Source organism: Palaemon carinicauda, chromosome 30 (assembly GCF_036898095.1).
Source record: "Palaemon carinicauda isolate YSFRI2023 chromosome 30, ASM3689809v2, whole genome shotgun sequence".
Classification (NCBI taxonomy): Eukaryota; Metazoa; Arthropoda; class Malacostraca; order Decapoda; family Palaemonidae; genus Palaemon; species Palaemon carinicauda.
Window position 1 is genome coordinate 37153282 of NC_090754.1, and position 14343 is coordinate 37167624.

Genomic DNA, 14343 nt, shown 5'->3' on the forward strand with positions numbered 1-14343 from the left:
TAATTTTCAAAATTCCTTAACATAACTTCATGAGTACATTTTACATATCTTTGTAATATACATTTCTGATTACAAGTAAATTTCAGGAGAAGTTAAATCTAGATAGATAGATAGATAGATAGACAGATAGATAGAAATTTATTTACACATGATATTATTCATGAGCATCTCACTCAGGATTTCATATAGCACAATCCTCATTTTTTCATTCTTAATTCAAGAACTTATCCACATTAAGCACTCATATTTTTCCATAATAAACATAAGAATAAAGTATACATCGAGACATTATCATGCAGATTTTGATATGAGATAAGACCAGCTGTAGATCCTCGCCTACCCAGTTTTATAAATAAAAAGAAGGAACAAGTTTCCATTTCCATTTGAGCAAATGTTGACACTCGACCTCAGACGGAAAATATTTCCTTTAATCACTCAACCAGAAACGGATTCTCAAAGATTAATGATATATGAAAGTTGACCCTTCTATTACCGTGACCTTTCTCTTCAAAATCTGCGTATTCTTCTTCTTTTCCCTTGCTAGCGTTAATGACCGGAGCGATTGACTAATTCCCTGCTGTAGTATTTAGCAAAAAAACTGAATCTGGATCAGACGGGCGACCCCACCTACCTGGCTTCGAAGTAGTATATATACTGGGCGTTGGACGGGATAACGCTACAGACTCGCTTCGAGACTTCGTTTGAACAACATGGTTTCTAAGGTAATTGCTAAAGGATTATACTCTTTGCTAAGGGATTCTATTATTTGTTAAGGCATTCTACTCTTTGTTAAGGGATCTGCTCCAGGGATCCTACTCTTTGTTAAGGGATTTTACTCTTTGTAAGGGATTCCACTCTGTTAAGGGATTCTACTCTTCGCTAAGGGATTCTACTCTTTGCTAATGGAGTCTATTCTTTGATAAGGTATTCTACTCTTTATCTATCAAGAGGTTATACTTTTCGCTAAGGGATTCTACTCTTTGCTAAGGTATTCTACTCTTTATCTATCAAGAGGTTATACTTTTCGCTAAGGGATTCTACTCTTTGCTAAGGTATTCTACTCTTTATCTATCAAGAGGTTATACTTTTCGCTAAGGGATTCTACTCTTTGCTAAGGTATTCTACTCTTTATCTATCAAGAGGTTATACTTTTCGCTAAGGGATTCTACTCTTTGCTAAGGTATTCTACTCTTCGCTAAAGGATTCTACTTTTTGCTAAGGTATTCTACTCATTATCAAGGGATTCTACTCTTTGTCAAGGGATTCTACTCCTTTGCTAATCGGGCAATCTGGAGAATCTAAAATATAAAATGGGTGTTAGCTGATTTCAGAACACTTGGTAAATTTTCAAGCGTTTTTTCTTGCTAACATTTAGCGAAGAAAGAGATTTTTCAAATTATGATAAAAGATCATATAGGCATTAGGATTGATTTCATAATATACTGTACATTAAAGTACTGAAAGATTAGATCTTTGACTGACATGGGTTGTTTATTTAAAAAACAAATGCTATTACTATTTTCATTATATTGATCTTAACTTGCTGGGCTATTTTTCCCTGTTGGAGCCCTTTGTTTTCCCAACTAGGGTTGTAGCTTAGCTAGTAATGATAATAAGAATAATAGAAAAAAATATTGACTATAATGTAACATTAAGCATACCGTCATCTATAGCGTGGATAGTTAAATAACATTGCATAATGATTTCCATATTACAGTATTCCTACTTTATGAACATAAGAAACATAGTTTTTAGAGGTTATAAAATATTCCTTCTGACTTTCAGGTTATCTTGGTTGTGTTGGGTTTGGCTGCCCTGGTTGCAGCTGACGACAGCTTCGAAAGATACAGATATGCTGCACCAAGAGTGAGTATATAAGAATTTTTTTAAAGTTATGCAAAATATCTAAATAATCATTAACCAAAATATCTCTCTGGTACTCAGTTAAAGAGAAATAGTTATCATCTTTTGAATAATACTAGAATGTTGGTGGTAATCTCTCTTTTTTTCTAATTCAGCTTTCCTCCGCCTCTCGGGAATCCTTCGAATCCTTCGAGTCCGGTGAAGCCAAATATAACTTCAACTGGGCTGTCAGCGACGACTCCTCCAGCAACGAATTCGGACACCAGGAAGCCCGTGATGGAGACAACACTCAGGGATCCTACTACGTCCAGCTCCCCGACGGTCGCCTCCAGAAGGTGTCCTTCCATGTCGATGGTGACGATGGATACATCGCTGAAGTCACCTACTCCGGTGAGGCTCAGTTCCCCGACTCCAGCTCCGCCTCTTTCGAATCTCGTGAAGCTCCCAGGAGGACCTACTATGCTCCCGACTCCAACGAATCCAAGTAAATCCTTGAATAGGATTTTCCGGACTACTGGAATGAAGAAAATGATCATACAACCTTACGAATATTTATACATAATTTATGTAAATAAATCTTGAATAATTTACAAGTTATCATTGACTCCTCTGTGTAACAACAAAGTTTCATTATGATTTTTATCTTTAGTTGGTGTAAAATTTATGTGTTAGGGTATCATTTTAGTGTCAAGCAAACTATATGCGATCAACAGCTTTGCAGGGTATTTTGGATGACACAAGTCTTTTGATTTAGAGATAAAAATTGCAGACGATTTCTATACGATAGCATACAATAATGATGTAAGAAATAACTTGCCTATAGAAATACTGAAACAGCTTAGCCGGTACAAAAAAGTAACAGTAGGAGAATTAAAGAAAGCATTAAAATGCATGAAAGTGGTCTGAGAAGAATATGGCAAAACAGTAAACTTAATAATAAAAGCAGATTTCACAGTAGTAAAACTTACTGAACTTTACATAAAATATCTGCAATAATGCTCTATACCTATAGCTTGGAAACTTTATCATTATATTAATTCTCAAAAAGGGCGTCACTAAATAAATTTCTGCCCAATAAGCTAATTATCAGTAATATATAAAACATTTACAAAAATCATTTTAGGCAGAATAGACTTTATCTACCAAGAGAGTAAGTAGGCTTTAGAAGTAGGTATTTCAACAACTGATCATATTCATGTAATTACCCGGATAATGGAAAAATCCACAAAGTATGACAAACCGTACGTATGGCCTTTATATATTTTGAGAAAGATTTTAATTTTGTCAAAACTTCAGCAGTAATGAAAGCATTTCAAAGATAAGGAATAGATGCATCTTATTTTAGCACACTTGAAAATATCTATATGGGAAGTACAGAAATCCCGAAACTACATAAATATAGTGAGAAATTTCTGATTAAGAAAGGAGTTAGAAAGGGAGGCCCAATCTCTCCTAAACTATTCATAGTATACCTGGAAGATTTTAAGAATTGAGATTGGGATAATATAAGAATTAACAGTACTGCAGAATAGCTTAAAAACTTAAGGTTTGCAGATGACATAGTTTTATTTAGTAAATCATGGGAAAAAATGCAAAAGAGGATAGAAGATTGCATTAGAGAAAGCAGAAATGTATAACTGAAAATGATTATGAATAAAAATAAGATAAAACTAAATAAAAATGCAGGGAGACACCACATAGGAGTTATGGACGAACGTCCTTGGGGTTTTAATGAATATACGTATTTAGGAGAGACAGTTAGTGTTTCCTCAGGGCAAAGGACCAGAATTAAAAGAAGGATAAGCATGGAATGAAGAGCTTTCAGTAAACACGATGAGATTAAGAAAATTAAAATATCACTTTCTCTAAAGAGAAATTTATTTAATTAGATAGTCCTACAAGTATCAACTTGAACATCAGAAACTTGGAACCTTACTAAAGCTTTAGAACATAAGCTAGTTATAACTCAAAGAGCTATGGAGAGAATAATGATGAAGATAATAATAAGAGACAGAAAAAGACCAACATGGATACGAGAGCAAACTTAAGTAGACGGTACTCTAACAACATATAAGAAAAAGAAATGGACATGGACAGAGGATATAATAAGAATGATAAACAATAGATGGATAAAATGAATAACTGAATGGGTCTCTAGAAATTGCTAACAAAGCAGGAAAAAAAGAGAAAACGATTGATTAACGAGCTAAAAAAAATGCTAGTAGAGATTGGCATGGGAAGATCATAAACAGACGCATGTGAAAGAACATATCTAAGGCCTTTGTCCTGCATTGAACCATTTCACCGGTTGATGATGCTGGGGATGATATATTAAATCTGTGACAGAACCTTGTCATTAAGATTTAGTGAAAGTAATATGAAACTTGCCTGTTAGAAAATATGGAAATTCAAGACTAAACTATAAAAGTCAATTACAGATATTTTAATTTGAAAACACTTTGACATATTGGATACCAAATTTGCATGAAACTAAAACTTTTACCTAACCTGCTATTTCAGACACCTCATCTGAGTTTGTGTGTTTATGTATATGTGACAACGTCCTTGTGCGCGCTAGCCCTTATTTCAAGCAAAATCCGTGTTCTGAAATTTATAATATCCACAGAACTGATGTACCTTGTAGCATTAAGCTGTGAATGAAAATCAACTCAACATAGACTGTTTTTCACTGATAATTAAAAATAAGTTGAAACTGATATTATACTCTCTGATATCATATTCTTTAATTATTCGATTTTTTACAACACTATAGAGATATCTTGGAAAGTACCTAGTCGTTTGTAGAAAGTTACATCATTCAAATACATTTGACTCTTCTTTAAGAACTGTAGTCCCAAAAATGTTTTCGAATATCTATGAATTTCTGAAGGGAAATGACCAATAACAGAGACATCAGGAATGGCGATGGAATCAAAATCACGTTGAATACGAATAAAATAGACAAGAGAATATTCCGTACTTCACGTTAGGAAAACATCAGTCCTTCTTACATTTTTGCATATTAATCTTGTACACTCCAGCTTCTGCTTCTTCTGTCTCTTCTACAATGTTAAATAAACCGTAATCTTAATCGAAAATTCTCCGTAAAAATATACTGTTCTAAGGCACATTTCAGTAAAATACAGACGACCGTAATTTTTTCTCTACTTTGTTACTATCTTCTACGGGTTGGTGACCGTAATATCGCTCCTTAACGTCAATATATCCGTTTTTAAAACGGGAAATGTCTGGCAACATCTATTCCAGGATTTTACCGTTTTCTTACAAGAATTTTTTTAACAGAGTATGGCTACATGAGATTTTCACATTTTTTTTTTTCACTTGTGTCACGTGGCTAACTCGTCTATGATTGAGTGATTTTTTTTTTCTTTTTTATACTCATTGGTTAATGCTTCCAATGAGTTTTCATCCAGGTACATGGGGACTTGCAATTTTTCTTGCCTTCTTCCTCCTACCTCATAAAGACGAAGTTACATTTTTAGATTAATTGTCTATTGGCCTAGATAGATGTAGATAAGTTTATCTGAATTTGACATCATTTATGAGGATTTAACTCAGGATTCCATATAGCAGAATCCCCATTCTCTTTATTCATTCCACTTTCTAAGGTTTATTTATACAATATCTTCCCTTAAACCGAAAACTGATTATCATAGATAATTCGTGATATATGAAAGTTAACCCTTCTATTACCTTGATCTTTCTCATTAAAATCGCTGTATTCTTCAGCTTTCCCCTTGCTAATGTTAATGACCGGAGAGATTGACTAATTCTCCACAGTAGCATTTAGCAAAAAAACTGGACCGGGATCAGACGAGTGACCCCACCTACCTGGCCTCGTAGGCGTATATATATATTGGGCGTCGGACGGGACAACGCTACAGACTCGCTTCGAGACTTCATTCGAACAACATGGTTTCTAAGGTAATTGCCAAGGGATTCTACTCTTTGCTAGGAGATTCTATTCCTTTGCTGTGGGATTTTATTCTCTGTTAAGGGATTCTACTTTTTGTTGTGAGATTTTACTCTTTGTTAAGGGATTGTATTCCATTGCTAAGGGATTCTACTTCTTTGCTAAGGGATTCTACTCTTTTGGGATCTTATCAGGCAAAGCGTTTTTTACCAGATTTTAATGAAGAACAGATTTTTCAAATTTTGCTAAGGGATCATATCGGTATCATTTCATAATGTAGATAAAACTGCTGTGCCTATTAGGGCTGTATTATTATTATTATTATTATTATTATTATTATTATTATTATTATTATTATTATTATCATTGCTGCATAGAATCAGTCTATTTTTGTGTGGTCTTCAGTCGCTGACTAATATCTTAACTCTTTGCACAAAAGTATTACCTATAATGTAATGCTAAGCCAATAGTCATCTTTAACATTGCATAATAATTTCCATATTTCAGTATTTCTACTTTATGAACATAAGAAACTTCCTTCTGATTTCCAGGTTATCTTGGTTGTGTTGGGTTTGGCAGCCCTGGTTGCAGCTGACGACAGCTTCGAAAGATACAGATATGCTGCACCAAGAGTGAGTATTCTAGATTTCTTTTTCAAAGTTACGCAAAATCTTTGTAACATTATAATCCGAAACCCTTCTCTGGTTAACAATTTAAGGTAAACTGAAAAAAAACACCTTGAGAATGTTACATAAAAGTTGAAGGCTAATCTTCTTCTTTCTGTTTATTTTAGCTTTCCTCTGCCTCTCGGGAATCCTTCGAATCCTTCGAATCCGGTGAAGCCAAATACAACTTCAACTGGGCTGTCAGCGACGACTCCTCCAGCAACGAATTTGGACACCAGGAAGCCCGTGATGGAGACAACACTCAGGGATCCTACTACGTCCAGCTCCCCGACGGTCGCCTCCAGAAGGTGTCCTTCCACGTTGATGGCGACGACGGATACATCGCTGAAGTCACCTACTCCGGTGAGGCTCAGTTCCCCGACTCCAGCTCCGCCTCTTTCGAATCTCGTGAGGCTCCCAGGAGGACCTACTATGCTCCCGACTCCAACGAATCCAAGTAAATCCTATTGGACTACTAGAACGAAGATAACGATCGAACAACCTTACGAATATTTATACATAATTTATGTAAATAAATCTTGAATAATTCACAAGTTATTATTTACTCCTCTATATAACAATGCATACAGATTAAATTTGGTTTTTGCTGTTTCATTACTGTTTTTATTTTCAGTTGGTGCATACCACATACGTTTTGGTATGATTTTAGTATCATAGGACACATTCACAATTAATATCTTGCGTTATAGTTTAGAATGCAAAAGGCTTTTCATCATCTAAGGTGCACATTGAAGACTTTTTTCGCAATAATGAAGTGATAATATATATTAATTCAAGTATATTGATACACCTTTACGACAAATAAAAATTAAACCTCTACATATATGTTCCTATATATCTATATATAAATATATATATATATATATATATATATATATATATATATATATACATATATATGTAATATACATATATGTATATATATATGCTGTATATATATATATATATATATATATATATATATACATATATATATATGCTGTGTATATATATATATATATATAAATATATATATATATATATATATATATATATATATATATATATATATATATATATATATATATATATGCTGTATATATATATATATATATATATATATATATGTATATATATTTATATATATATGCGTGTGTATATGTACATATATGTATATATATATATATATATATATATATATATATATATATATTTATATGCATATATATACACACACATATATATATGTATGTATATATGTGTGCGTATGTGTTTATGCATGCATATATATGTGCATACATGCTTGAGGGTACACTTGAGCACACTTTACTATCTTATTTCTCTTCCTGTTGTTTTGCTAAAGTTTTTATAATTTATATAGGAAGTAATTATTTTTATGCTGTTACTGTTCTTAAAATAATTTATTTTTCCTTGTTTCCTTTCTTCACTGGGCTATTTTCCCTATTGGAGCCCTGGGCTTATGGCATCCTGCTTTACCAACTATGGTTGTAGCCTGTTCAACATATATACATTCACTGTAAGTTTGAATTTCTAATGTTCCACTGATTCATCTACCTGATCAGTGTTGAGCCTTTTGATGAAGAACAGAAGACTTAGAATTAACTGCATACCTTGTACCACTAACCTACAGGATGGTACAGTCTGGGAAGATCTGAATGGAGAGGATGGTCAGAATTATCAATGATCTTATATAACATTTATGAATAAACTAACTGAACGACGGTGCCAGAGATTAATATCCAGATCAGGTAATATGTTATAAACTTGCCAAACAGCTATACTGGTGGATCAGGGTTGATTTTGATTATGAGTATAAATCCGGAATTCGAGATTAATATGTACATCAGAATCGGATGGTTGAGTCCACCAACTACCGGTAGTTCTTCTCGGAGTCCCGATTCAAATCCTTAACCGGGCATAAGTATTTATAATAACATTAATTTCCTATGGGTCTGTGATTCCTTGGCAGGGGGAGTATTATATCAAAAGGTGTTAGTGGCTTATCTGAATATATATATATATATATATATATATATATATATATATATATATATATATATATATATATATATATACTGTATATATGTATATATAAATATATATTTATATATATATATATATATATATATAAAGTACCTTGCTTTTATTTCTGTATGAAATTCTAAATTAATTTCAAATATATATATATACATATATTTAGATATAAATATATATATGTGTGTGTGTGTGTATATATATATGCATATATATATATGTATATATATATATATATATATATATATATATATATATATATATATATATATGTATATATATATACACATACATACATATACCAAAGGCACTTCCCCCAATTTTGGGGGGTAGCCGACATCAACAATGAAACAAAACGAAAAGGGGACCTCTACTCTCTACGTTCCTTCAGCCTAACCAGGGACTCAACCGAGTTCAGTTGGTACTGCTAGGGTGCCACAGCCCAACCTCCCACATTATCCACCACAGATGAAGCTTCATAATGCTGAATCCCCTACTGTTGCTACCTCCTCAGTCCTCTAAGGCACTGGAGGAAGCAGCAGGGCCTACCGGAACTGCGTCACAATCGCTCGCCATTCATTCCTATTTCTAGCACGCTCTCTTGCCTCTCTCACATCTATCCTCCTATCACCCAGAGCTTTCTTCACACCATCCATCCACCCAAACCTTGGCCTTCCTCTTGTACTTCTCCAATCAACTCTTGCATTCATCACCTTCTTTAGCAGACAGCCATTTTCCATTCTCTCAACATGGCCAAACCACCTCAACACATTCATATCCACTCTAGCCGCTAACTCATTTCTTACACCCGTTATCTCCCTCACCACTTCGTTCCTAACCCTATCTACTCGAGATACACCAGCCATACTCCTTAGACACTTCATCTCAAACACATTCAATTTCTGTCTCTCCATCACTTTCATTCCCCACAACTCCGATCCATACATCACAGTTGGTACAATCACTTTCTCATATAGAACTCTCTTTACATTCATGCTCAACCCTCTATTTTTTACTACTCCCTTAACTGCCCCCAACACTTTGCAACCTTTATTCACTCTCTGACGTACATCTGCTTCCACTCCACCATTTGTTGCAACAACAGACCCCAAGTACTTAAACTGATCCACCTCCTCAAGTAACTCTCCATTCAACATGACATTCAACCTTGCACCACCTTCCCTTCTCGTACATCTCATAACCTTACTCTTACCCACATTAACTCTCAACTTCCTTCTCTCACACACTCTTCCAAATTCTGTCACTAGTCGGTCAAGCTTCTCTTCTGTGTCTGCTACCAGTACAGTATCATCCGCAAAATAAAAACTGATTTACCTCCCATTCATGGTCATTCTCGCCTACCAGTTTTAATCCTCGTCCAAGCACTCGAGCATTCACCTCTCTCACCACTCCATCAACATACAAGTTAAACAACCACGGCGACATCACACATCCCTGTCTCAGCCCCACTCTCACCGAAAACCAATCACTCACTTCATTTCCTATTCTAACACATGCTTTACTACCTTTGTAGAAACTTTTCACTGCTTGCAACAACCTTCCACCAACTCCATATAACCTCATCACATTCCACATTGCTTCCCTATCAACTCTATCATATGCTTTCTCCAGATCCATAAACGCAACATACACCTCCTTACCTTTTGCTAAATATTTCTCGCATATCTGCCTAACTGTAAAAATCTGATTCATACAGCCCCTACCTCTTCTAAAACCACCCTGTACTTCCAAGATTGCATTCTCTGTTTTATCCTTAATCCTATTAATCATTACTCTACCATACACCTTTCCAACTACACTCAACAAACTAATACCTCTTGAATTACAACACTCATGCACATCTCCCTTACCCTTATATAGTGGTACAATACTTGCACAAACCCAATCTACAACACAAAACACATATTAAACAATCTCACCAACCATTCAAGTACAGTTACACCCCCTTCCTTCAACATCTCAGCTTTCACACCATCCATACCAGATGCTTTTCCTACTCTCGTTTCATCTAGTGCTCTCCTCACTTCCTCTATTGTAATCTCTCTCTCATTCTCATCTCCCATCACTGGCACCTCAACACCTGGAACAGCAATAATATCTGCCTCCCTATTATCCTCAACATTCAGCAAACTTTCAAAATATTCCGCCCACCTTTTCCTATCTATATATATATATATATGCTCCTTATATGAAATTGATTTAGAATTCTAGACAGAAATGAAAGCAAGGTACTTTAATCAGATTTTTTATATATATATATATATATATATATATATATATATATATATATATACATACTCCTTATATGAAATTAATTTACTATTTCAGACAGGAATGAAAGCAATGTTTTTTTATCAGATTATCTTTTCCAGAAAAAATATTTACTAGATCTTTGAAGAGCATTTGATAGTATTTAATATCACAATTGATATTCACCCCCATCTTAAGCACTAGAAAACTAGTGAGATGATATAAGCGGTTTTTAACTGTAATAATATAAATAGTGCCAGAAATCCTCCAGTGTTTCTATTTTCCGAAATGATTGTTCTTTCCAAATTCGAAAAGAGAGATTAAATCTTTATTATTCGTTAAATAGATTTAAATATTAAAACTAAATAATTTTCCAAGATATGGCTAATATTTTATACATTCATATTTCATGGCAAACTTGCATAGATATTAGGGAGACTATACAAATAAATCTAACTATCAGTGGCTTTCAATTACCAAGCTCTCACAGAAAGAGAAGTTGCACCAGCTATTGACCACGAGATTCCAGAATTTTCCATATTGCTTATGGAGAATGATAGCTATTTTTAACTAACATCCTTTGGTCTTAGAAAGTTATTATGAATTCTATCATATTGATTAATCATACTTTGAAAATCATTATTTCTGGTTAGCTACTTGGAAAAACACTGGAGTTACTGCACTAAGAAACAATGACAGGAGTTTATGATAAAAAACAAAAAACTATAAAACAAAATTGAAATTGATAAAAAAATATGAATTCTAAAAATTCATAAAAGAAGTGAAATCAATATGTAGGAACATTACAAATCAAAAGTATTAAATATGAATTTGACTCTGAGGACATGAATAATAAAGAAATTAAGAATTTAAAGAAGTAAACATCTAGAAGATAGAAGAATTAAGAATTCTTTCAAACGCGAGAACATAGATTACGATTAAAGGGGATTTTTTTAAAAGTTACTATATACTATAAAGTATGACGAAAGAGTAAATTTTCTTCTTATATGGTTAATTAAGGTGAAAGTCCACAGAGAAACATACATTACCATTAAAGTCCAGATTCGAGATCAACATTAGTTCAGCAAGTATTGGAAAATTGGCTTCGGTGGTGGGAGAAATCGGTACGGTGAACTATGCACTATGTGAATGTCAAAAGGTTATACAACTAATATCATACATTATCAAATTTCTGAAAAATACATTCCAAATCGTAAACGACTACTTATGAAGGCAATATGTGAAAAACAATGCCGTATAATCTAGTTACTCTACTGCCATAGCAAATGAACAGAATTATATCTTATTATTAGAAATGCAAGATGAAATTCATTAATATTTTAGAGGTATTTTCTGACACAGATATGTCAAAAGTTGAAGAGACTAAGAATATAGAAATAAATATTGGAAGACCAGAAGGATTTTTTTTTATGGAAGAACAGACAAACCAAGACCAAGAAAGTAATTTTGTCAATGATGAAGATGATAATACATTGAAAATCCCTGGCCTCAATATATGATCCTTATTGAAGGTGATTGTAAAAAGTTGTAATTTGTAAATAAGAAATTATAAGTCATTAAATTGCAAATCAATGTATTAGGCAGAAAATAAAGAAAGTCTATTTTATATATAAAATAATTAACAGCCTGCATATAGTAAATGAGGCCAAAGATAGGAACCACGAATCAGATAGTCACAAATGGCAGAAATTATTATATACAAAAAAACAACAACATTGGGCTGGACAACTAAAATGCCAAAAATAGGGTCAAGGTCATGGGCTAAGTGAATGTGCTACTACACTCAACTATTGCATATTGCATTGGCCACACCTTATAAGGAAATGAAAATGTGTGGCATATAAAGAAGTGATAATAAGATTATATATATTTCCATATACATATATATATATATATATATATATATATATATATATATATATATATACTGTATATATGTATGTATATATATATATATATATATATATATATATATATATATATATATATATATATATATATATATATACATACAGATTTTTATATACATATATAGTATATATTTCACACAAAAACATTATATTTATGTTTTACTGTACATGTATACATATGCTGTATATATATATATATATATATATATATATATATATATATATATATATATATATATGTATACATTAATCATGTATGAATATACATTTACGTACATGTAATTATATATGTATGTATATACATTTACATACATGTAATTATATATGCATGTGTATGAACATATACACACATGTATAGATAAGTATGCATATATGTACCGAACATACATAATTTATATATATATATATATATATATATATATATATATATATATATGTGTGTGTGTGTGTGTGTGTATATATATACATATATATGTATATACAGTATATATACATATACAGTAAATGTATATATATATATATATATATATATATATATATACATTACATATGAATATATATGTATTAGCTTATATGTATATTATTTGTATATATATACAGCATATGCAAATATAGATCTAAATTTGTGAACATGTGCTTTGCATTTAGATTTCAAGGCTCGCTCCTCTGTTACCTTGACCCTGGTGTGTTCTCCTGCTTTTCTCATACTGGTTAATGAATGTGCCGATTGACTAATTCCCTGTAGTAGCATTTAGCAGCAAAAGAAAAAAAAAACTGAATCTAGATCAGGCAGATGACCCCACCTACCTGGCTTCGAAGTCGTATATATATCGGGCGTTGTACGGGACAACGCTACAGACTCGCTTTGAGACTTCATTTGAACAACATGGTTTCTAAGGTAAGAGTGATTCTTCTTCTTCTTTGGGGTCTGATCAAGGATTCTGTATAGCTAAGAAATATGTAATAGGTATTAGTAGATTGAGGGATGCTTCAATAATTTTGGTGATAATATGTTGTTTATTTGAATTTAGCAGAAAGAGATGCATTCTTCAAGTTTTATCAGTAGATCATACAAATATTATTATGCTTTCCAAACCAAATATTAAAATTCTAAGCGTTCAGATTAGTGACTAATATGCATGGATTATTATTATTATTATTATTATTATTATTATTATTATTATTATTATTATTATTTTTATTATTATTATTATTATTATTATTATATTTCGTATTAGGAGATAGGATCGGTTTATGCTTTTGACCACAAAAAAATCCAATTATCAAAGTAATTAATACTATTTCGTTGTAATTGATCATATAAATAAGGCATAGTTCATAAAAAATTAACTATATTTTTATAGACTGCAAAGTTTTTCCTGATTTAATATTAAGAAAGTATTAAGTAAAAAAGACACGCCACCGCTTTTACAGGACAAGAAAAAATCTACAATTGAATCTTAAGAAGCTGGTATCGAATCATTCCACATTATTTTTTTTTATTTGTTTACTTAATACCTGTGTTTTTGCTTACTATAATAACTCGATATTTAATCAATTACATTAACTAGATGTCGGTAAGTAGAACGTTGGAAATAACATGTATGTAACATACAATATTATT

General features: G+C 32.4%; 2 protein-coding genes and 1 pseudogene across 2 annotated transcripts; all 3 read left to right on the top strand.

Annotated features, from left to right (window-relative positions):
• The first annotated feature begins 710 nt into the window (after positions 1 to 710).
• On the top strand, positions 711 to 2391 carry LOC137623466 (cuticle protein 19-like). Its single transcript, XM_068354301.1, has 3 exons — positions 711 to 722; positions 1786 to 1866; positions 2019 to 2391. Exons 1-3 carry the CDS (start codon positions 711 to 713, stop codon positions 2349 to 2351), a joined length of 426 nt encoding a protein of 141 aa, XP_068210402.1. The 3' UTR covers positions 2352 to 2391.
• Positions 2392 to 5796: 3405 nt separating this feature from the next.
• LOC137623721 (cuticle protein 19-like) lies at positions 5797 to 6963 on the top strand. Its single transcript, XM_068354545.1, has 3 exons — positions 5797 to 5808; positions 6349 to 6429; positions 6591 to 6963. Exons 1-3 carry the CDS (start codon positions 5797 to 5799, stop codon positions 6921 to 6923), a joined length of 426 nt encoding a protein of 141 aa, XP_068210646.1. The 3' UTR covers positions 6924 to 6963.
• A 6642-nt stretch (positions 6964 to 13605) lies between these two features.
• LOC137623722 (cuticle protein 19-like) overlaps positions 13606 to 14343 on the top strand; it is a 1430-nt pseudogene continuing 692 nt past the window's right edge.

Excerpts from the sequence above, each read along its gene's own strand:
- LOC137623721 (XM_068354545.1), top strand. Across the intron at positions 6,430-6,590 it reads ACAGATATGCTGCACCAAGA|CTTTCCTCTGCCTCTCGGGA; the intron begins GTGAGTATTCTA and ends TGTTTATTTTAG.
- LOC137623466 (XM_068354301.1), top strand. Across the intron at positions 1,867-2,018 it reads ACAGATATGCTGCACCAAGA|CTTTCCTCCGCCTCTCGGGA; the intron begins GTGAGTATATAA and ends TTTCTAATTCAG.